General features: G+C 38.7%; 1 protein-coding gene across 1 annotated transcript in view; it reads right to left on the bottom strand.

The window, feature by feature from the left end:
* Positions 1–8,812, bottom strand: part of Pdss2 (prenyl (decaprenyl) diphosphate synthase, subunit 2) — a 202,156-nt gene extending 193,344 nt beyond the window's left edge. The window contains exon 1 of the mRNA XM_013022451.1: positions 8,275–8,812. Coding sequence (XP_012877905.1) covers positions 8,275–8,570 — 296 coding nt within the window. The 5' untranslated portion in view covers positions 8,571–8,812. The remainder of the gene's footprint in view (positions 1–8,274) is intronic.
* Positions 8,813–9,028: the final 216 nt, after the last annotated feature.

Below are 9,028 nucleotides of genomic sequence, written 5' to 3'. Positions count from 1 at the left end.
AGATGCCCCTCAGTAGATGAATGGATCAAGAAAATGTGGTATATATACACAATGGAATTCTATGCCTCCATCAGAAAGAATGACCTTGCCCCATTTGTTAGGAAATGGAAAGACTTGGAAAAAATTATATTAAGTGAAGTAAGCCAGGCCCAAAGAAACATAGGTCCCATGGTTACCCTTATTTGCAATAACTAGTATATGTCTGAGACAAGCAGAAAAGGTCAGATAAGTTGACCTTAGGTGAAATGAACCCCAAGATAAGTATTCAAATGTTTTTTCTTTCATGCGATTGTTTCTAACATATTTATAAGATTACTTCTTTGTTGCTTTGTATGTCCCTCCCCCGATGGTATAACCCCTGCTCTCATTGTATTTGATGTTGGTATAATTTGTGGAGGGGAAGGGCAAAAACAAATCATTTAAATAGGGATACAGGTGGACCCACTGCAACAATGAGATGTACAAGTCCTTATGTCGAAAAACGACCTTTACAACTTTGGGGAGTGGGGGTGGGAAGGGGAAACAAAGGAGGAGGCAACAATGCTTGATAAGAAATGTACTCATTATCTTGCCCATGCAATTGTAACCCCTCTGTATAGTATTTTCACAATTAAAAAAAGAAAAAAATTATATTAATAAACAATAAATAAAAATTTAAAACCCTGAATGAAGTTCCCTGCTAATCTCTTTTGGAACTATATATCTCTTTTTAAAGTATTTTCCCAAATGGATCTCAAGCCATTTACCCAGATAATCATGAGAGAAAGAAAGGAAGAGACAGAGAAAGAGGGAGGGAGGAAAGGAGGGAAGTAAGGCAGGAAGGAGGGAGGGAGGGAGGGAGGGAGGGAGGGCAAGCAGTCAGGCAGGCAGGCAGAAAGAGTGGGGAGGGAGGGAGAAAGGGAGGAAAAAAGAAAGGATGAAAGAAAGAGAAAAGAAATGAAGGAAGGAAATACTCAATCTTCTTGCTTATTAGAAGCTGGATTTATACTAATGTTAATTCTTAGGAAATAATACCACAGGCTCATCGGCTGGACTGAGGATTTATAAGAGTTTTATACATGAGATGGAATTCGAATTCAACTTCTTACAACAGTCTTCATAAGAGCCCATACACATATCCTATATTTCAGAAATTCCTAAGTACTGTCAGAATCCCCACAGAGGCACTCTAATTGAACAGGAAGGATTATTATGTCAAAAAAAGAAAAAAAGTAGAAGCTGATCTTTCCTTATCAAAATCATTTTCTTTCTAAAGAAAAGATGAAATGCTGTTCTGCTACAAAGGCATAACAGATTGAGTGGGACACAAACTGCTTAAAGAAGCAAAGTGTAAATGACTTCCTTCCTCCCCCAAGTCTCTTACTGGACAATTTAAAATATATTTTTTTTCTATTCTTGAGTTTGAACTCAGGGCTTTGAGCTAAATTCAAACAGTAGAGTGTCTACCATTTGAACCATACCTCCAGCCCTTAAAAGATGTTTTAGCCTAAAATGATGTCACACTGACTCTGTGAAAAACCCCACAGAAACATAATATACTCCATAAGGTTTTGAAACCCGTGTCCATTTCAGTAAGCAGGTCAAGTAACATTTTTCTGTTGAGAAACAGCTCCCAGGTTGCTACTAGACTTCAGTGAAAACTGAAGAGAACATTCATGAAGTGACCATGAAGTCTTGACAGCCATTATTAGTCCTTTTTGGGGGTGGGGGGTGTGGGGAGGGGTAGTACTGAGATTTGAACTCTAGGCCTTGAATTTTACCTCTTTGAGCCAACCCTACTTTTTCCCATGCAAGGCTGGCACTGTATTTATCTGTACATATATATATGTACAGATATATACATATCTATACAGATGTTTATACATATATGTGTATACACACAAACACAATCACATGCACACACACACACACGCACACACACACACACATACACAAATGAGGAAACTAAGGCACAGAGAGTTTAAGTAAACTGCCTGAGATCATCACATAGCTTGGCTGTATAGAGCCAGGATGTAAACCTAAGGTTCACATTAATCAATCCAGCAAGGCTTTGATTCCAGAGCTCTTGCTCACTATACTTTCTCTCATGAATTACTGGATGGCAGCAACTGTTTCTTATTCTTGTTTGTACACCCCATGCCCAGAGCACCTCAAATATTTGTGGAATGAATTAAAATTTATAATTTTCTCCTAGTCATCCAAGAAAAAGTTTTTTTATAAATAATGTAGGGTTTCAGTCCGTAATTACAGAACTGAATCTAGAAAGGGTCTTTCATACACATGAAAGAGACTAAATTTAAATTTCTAATAATAAAGTCAAAGATATCTGAAGAATTTTACCATGTAAAAAGAACAACTAAGGTTTTTCAGGTAGCAAGTAACTAGTGAACTCAGAAACAAGAAGTCTCTCCTAAGGATTTAATCTTTTCTAAGAGAAAAGACAAAATGTCACAATTTGTCTACTATTACTATACACTAAAGAAATGCCATCTATCTAAATCTTAGAGAGCAAAGAGTTTTAAAGGCAAAAGCAAAAAGCCAGATCTGTGAAAAGTCATCAATGAAAATAAATAAAGCCACCTTACTCAAGGTAATCAGCAATGTTTAAACAACGAACATTTGATCAGTACATCTGTGGAAAAATGTTAGTTGTTGCAGTGATGGTGGTTCATATCTATTATCCTAGCTACTCAGAAAGCTGAAATCTGAGGATCTAGGTTCAAAGCCAGCATGGGCAGGACACTCATCTCTAATTAACCCCTAGAAAAAACTGGAAGTGGAGATATGGCTCAAAGTGGTTGAGTGCTAGCCTTGAGCAAAAGAGCTCAGGCACAGCACCCAGGCCCTAAGCTAAAGCCATAACAAATAATAACAACAACAAAAGGTATTAGTTGTCATCTTTTAAACAATTAAGTACCTTCCCTATGATATTAAATGCATTTACATTCTTGAAAGTAGGTAGTATATGAAGTTACAAAAGCTAAAAATTCTTAAATTTTAATGATTTATACAGAAAATTAAATGATTAAATTTAAAAAGCATTACCCACAAGTGGGTAACTATATTGCCTTAGGGAGGCAATAAATGAAAACAGACAGCACAAGCTCTATTGGGAGAGGGGCAGGGTTGATATACTGTGGTTGCCTTCGGCTTCTGCACAGTATACTATGTATACCAAAATGCTTGCACCACCCTACACACCACTGTCCTGCTCAGACAGGTCCACATTCCCTCCTCCAAAGCCCTGAACCAAATGTCTTTCAGAATGCAAACCTTTTTGAACTTTAGTAAGTTGCTTTTAACCCAACATTCCAACAGGAACTGGGGCAGTACCTTGTACTCAAACTCATTAACATTTCTGCAGCAAAATGCATGAATATTCAATTCACATTCAGTAGGATAAATAAAGACTATAAATAGTCTCACAACCATTCAGGTCAGATTTGTAAGTGTGAAGAAATACATTCTGTTTTTTTCTGAGCTTCAGAATTTTTAAATTTGGGAAAAAAATAGTCTATATTGTATTACTATACTGCATTCAATCTGTTTAAAACGTCTTCATTTAATAACTAAAAGAGGCTTTCTTGCCTGCCACATTCAGGTACAACACTAATTTCTAAATTAAGTTTAGTATTAGCAATAGCACTGGAAACTACCTAGTTAAATTCCTTATGTCAGTGTGAGGAAACCAATGCCCAGAGAGATGGGATGACTTTCCTGGGGCCACACAGTATTTTTCTTCAGAGATAAAACTGGAGCATACAGGTCTCTGGTCTCTCAAGCTATTTCTCTCTTTTCTTCTCCTCTTCCTGTCTCTCTTCTCTGCTCTCTGCTACATTTTAAATTTCAAAATAACGAAATAGTTACATATAGAAATCTGCAAAAATTACATACAATGTTAGCTATCCTCCACACAGCTCCACCCAATTGTGGTTAAAATTTTAGCTAAGAATACAATACCAAAGGGGGAAAAAATGACTTGATACATTAATGTTAACTAAACTACAGCCCTTACTTGTTTTTTTAGCACTTTGTTTCATTTCACATTCACTTACATCTGTAACTGTATGTAGTTCTATGCAATTTTATTTCTTGTCCACATATGACTAGCATCATAAAGATTCCAAACTGCTCCATCACAATACAGCTCTTTGAATTGCTTTTTCCTCCTGAAACCCACCTTGTTCCTGACTCCAGAAATCACTAATTGGTTCTCTATCTGTACAGTTTTGGCATTTTGAAAACAAAATATATATTGAATGGATGGAATCATACACTAGATAAAGTGTATCATACATTTGCAAGATGGTGCTTTGTCTAGGAAATGTTTACCTTTCTTTAGGTTCTGAAGATGTTCATTTGAGTTTTCTTCTAAAAGTTCTAGTCTTCTATTTCTATACTTTATATTTATGCTAAAACCATTTCAAACCAATTTCACAATGATAAATTTACACTACTTTTTTTTTTTTTTTGCTTATGTGGTGCTGGGGAATCGAACCCAGGGCCTCATGCATGCAAGGCAAGCACTCTACCACTGAGCCACCTTCCCAGCCCATTACACTACTTTTTTTTTAAGTTAGGCTTGAAACTTTTTTTGGGGGGAGGGGACTTTGATGTCTTAATGTTCTAGCTCCATTTGTTGAAAAGACTATCCTCATACTGAATAAAGATTTAGGTATATTTATCTTGATTATGTTTGGATTTTCTGTTCTGACATTGATAGGTCTGTCTGTGTCTCTGCTCCTGTCACACCATTTTACGATATACTAAGAATTCATAGACGAAATGGTTTTTCCTTTTTTATGTTTTCCTCCATCTCTAACATTTTGGCTATTCTAGCTATATTCATGCTACTCACTTTATTGCTTTTAATATCATTCATACACCTAGTAGAAATATAACTACCTGGGAGAGAAGAGAAAAGAATTATGAAGGAAGAAGTAATACATCACATTACTCTAAAATATTATTCCTGAGCTAGATGTCCATGTCTCACACCTATAATTTTAGCTACTTAAAATTACAATTTACACTTAAAATTACCAATTGCTATGTTGCTCCCAGTACTGGACCAAATCTCAAGATTTTTTTATTTGCTGTCGATTCTAATTTGAACGGTTTTAAGAGTGTACTACTTCTAGACTCTTTTTCCCTTTCCTCAATAGAGTAGCTTTGGTAAACAAAAGAAAGTAGTGAATAATAAATGGCAGTAATTTCCTTTTTCCCCTCCTAGTATTTGCCAAAACAATATAATTCACCTAATATGGTTAAGTATAAACATACAATATAGTTCAAGGGTTAGGATACTGATTGGAGAAAAAAATAATAAAGACCATGTCCAATTTCATAAGACCTTGACTATTCCAGCTACTGGGAGTCTCTTTGATCCTTGACTACCACATGCTGAGAATATCTTCATTATCAATGATTTGCTAACAGGACTTCAACATATTAGTGTACAGTATGTGAAGTAATGCTACTTAATCCATACTTTTAGCTCTAATTTACAATAACCATAGCCTGCCTTAAAAGAATACAGTATGTTTATATGTGTCACATAGGGCCTAGGGATGTAGTCTAGTGGTAGAATGCTTGCCTATCATGCACAAGGCCCAGGGTTCAATTCCCTGCAGTGAACGGAAAAAAAAAAGGGTATGTAAAGTTTCTTTGCTCATTGACTGCCTATGAGTTCAGATCACTTAATTTGCAGCACACTATCACAGTAAATCAATAAGATACATGCATATTAGTGCTCACTTACAAAATACAATTTATATAGGATACCAGTACAACTTGGCTAAAATTTGCTATTTGATTTGTTCTGCTCCAACTCTTTCAGTAGTACTATGGGACTACTAGGCAGGTAGTCTACAGTCAGGAAAGTTTCAGAGCCATTAGTATCACATTTCTTTTTTTCCCATTTAAACACACCTCACTCAGATAATAGTACTACTTTTCACCTGGTGTATCTGACAACTTCAAAAGGGATCCTTTCAAAGCCTTTGTTAGATGCTCTAGTAACTAAGTAAATGAATTGCAATTTTTTTACTGTGACATTAATAAATTTTTTAGCTCTACTCGCTTCCCTTCAGTATCTTATTAAAGACATTACAATACTCAATATAGTTCAATAATACAACCCCCATTATTGACACCATTATTCCTACCACACAAAAAGAAACCTCCTTCTTGATTAGCAAACATTCAGAAACTTCTGCCTGGCACCAGTGGCACATGCATGTAATCCTAACTACTCAAGAGACTGAGATCTGGATGATCTCAGCTCAAGGCCAGGCAGTAAAGTCTGTTAGACAGGATCTTAAAAATCATCAGCAAAAAGTAGGTCTGGAGACAAGGCAAAGTTAACAGCCAAGCAAGTAAGCACAGCAAGCACAAGGCCCTGAGTTCAAACCCTAGTACCACTATAACAAAATAGAAAAAACCTTTCTGATGCTAATGTTACAAGAACATATGGAGTAGCCTGAACTGAAGCTTGGAAAAGATCCATGTCACAAGAACACCGAGTAATTTGAGAATGTAAACTGGTATTACTACTTTAGAAAACAATTTGCATTGATCTTGGCTCAAGTGATGGAACCTAGCATGTGACCTTAAGTTGAAATTCCAGTATAAAAATTGTTTTAAAAAAAGGAGGAAAGGAGAAAAAGGAGGAAGAAACAAAAGAAGAAATAAAATCACCTTATTATTGCTATTTAGTAACTTCTATAATAAGAAATGACAGCTATTTTCACACACACAAAAAAAGAAACAAGGTAGGAGAAGTGGGTGTGGTTAAAAGTACAAAAGGAGGAATCTTTGACGCAACTGATACCTTAGGGCACATAATTTTTTTGAAGGGTGGAACTGTCCTAGGTATTTAAGTCAGGGCCAACTGGCCAAATGCTCCTTTGTGATTATCAAAAATGTCTCTATACCTTGTCAAGTGTCCCTTGGAGGGCAAAAATTGAGAACCACTACTCTAGTTATAAAGCCAAGAAGAGATATGGAAATTCCTGATTGGAAAACGAGTAACAACACATAACTAAATACAACACTGATCCTAGTTTGGATCCTGTACTAAAAAGTGAAAAATACCAAAAGGACATTATTAGGACAATTAATAAAATAAATGATGAAAGTATTGTATCAATACTGAATGTACGTAAGTTGAAAACCAAAGAATGTGTCAGAAATGCATAAGTATTTAGGTATAAAGGATCATGATAAATGTAATCTTCCCTTAAATTAATCACAGAAATATATAGTTATATACAATAGACATCATAAATCACATACCATATATATTTTATATCTTCTATATATCATATACCATATATTATATATCATATACCATACATTATAAAATATATATGTATATTATATATGATACATCAAATATTATGTATCATATAGTTATATACATACATGAATAGTGTGTGAGTATAACAGGTGAATCTGACTAATGGGTACATAGTGTATTTATTTGTACTATATTTATTCTTGCAACTTTTCTGTATCTTTGGAATTAATTACAAATTAAATGACATGGGTTGTTAAAAAGGTTCTATCCCGGCTCCTGTGTCTTATACCTTGCTACAGCAGGCTGAGATTTGAGGACTGAGGTTTGAAGCAGTTGGGGCAGGAAAGCTAGGGAGACTCCATCTCCAAGTAGCCAGGAAAAAAAAAACGGAACTGGAAGTGTGGCTCAAGCCAGAGCTGAAGCCCTGAGTTTGAGTTCAATCCCTGATATTACATCAAAAAATAAAAATAAAAGTTCTAAAAACTCTAATGGCAGGTTTCACAGCAGTAGTCCAGGATAAAGTAATAAAAATCCCAGAAAGAGCATAGTCAATTGGAAAGAGCTGTCTACTTTCAGCCAATCGCTTCCTCTCCGTATTGTCTCTGGAGATAACTTCTGCCGAAAATTAATCTATTACATTTGTTTAAAGGCCATTTCTGGAGAGCGACGCAAACTGACACCCCTGCGTGATTTTTCTACCTCAAATCCCTGAAGTCTCTTCATCTTCAACAGTGAAGTGATATCGCGAAAAAAGGTATTTCAAGAGTTTCTCCTAAGATAACCATTGATCCACCCCGTGGAGGAAGCAAGTTAAGAAAAGAAAGACCCGTCAGAGCAGACAAGGAATGTCTTCACCAGGGACAGAAATGGACAGTGTCAATGGACCGGCTGGGAGCCAATCTGAGCAACGTAGCTGAGATGTGCGGGCCCAGAAAAAGGACTGGCGGGGGGGGGGGGGGTCGGGGTCGGCTCACCTGGCCGTGGTGAGCAGGGGGTGCCGAGTCCCCACCAGCTTCCGCACCTGCATGGCGATGTTGCTGAGCTCGTCGCTGAGCAGGCAGCGGAGGCTCATGAAGGACGTGGGGTAGCCCACGATCTTCTCCGCCTCCGACACCACCTGGCTCCAGTGAGCCGGGGACTTGGTGCACCGACCACGCCAAGAGCCAACCGAGGAGAGCGTGTCGAGGGGCCGAGCCCAGCACCGGCGACGTGGGGGGCCCGAGGCCCCGAGAGCGCGGGGCCAACGCGAAAGCAGCAGCCCGGGGCTCATGACCGCAGTCGCGCGTGAGGAGGGCGAGCGGGACGGGCCACGAACCCGAGGACGGCCCGAGACAGCGCGGGAAAACCAACCAGGGACTTGAGGAGGGACTTTCTCAGGCTCCCGACCCTAGAAATGCGCTGGGATTTCGGGAACCGTGACCAGAAATGAACTTTTGCTGTTTCGGGGTGGACCGCAGCTCAGCGCCGCCTCCGGCCACCTGAAGCAGACACCACTAACATTGCAACGACCGGCATGGGGGACGCCATATCGGAGGTGTGAAATGCGGCCTGTCGTAAAGCTGAAGGGCAGGTTGCGGAGAGGCAAAGAACGAGCTTTGCTTTACGGCGCCGTCGAGACCGGCGCGTAGGGGCGGGGCTCTGGGAGTCCCGGAAGGCGCGGGTGCGGGCGGTGTCCACGTCTGCTGAGGCCGGGGTCGCGGTGTGGACGCAGTGACGTCATCCCCCTCG

The sequence above is a fragment of the Dipodomys ordii genome, unplaced genomic scaffold (genome assembly GCF_000151885.1).
Source record: "Dipodomys ordii isolate 6190 unplaced genomic scaffold, Dord_2.0 Scaffold62, whole genome shotgun sequence".
Lineage (NCBI taxonomy): Eukaryota > Metazoa > Chordata > Mammalia > Rodentia > Heteromyidae > Dipodomys > Dipodomys ordii.
The sequence above is the reverse complement of the archived record's forward strand: the minus strand, read 5'-3'. Positions and strand labels throughout refer to the sequence as shown.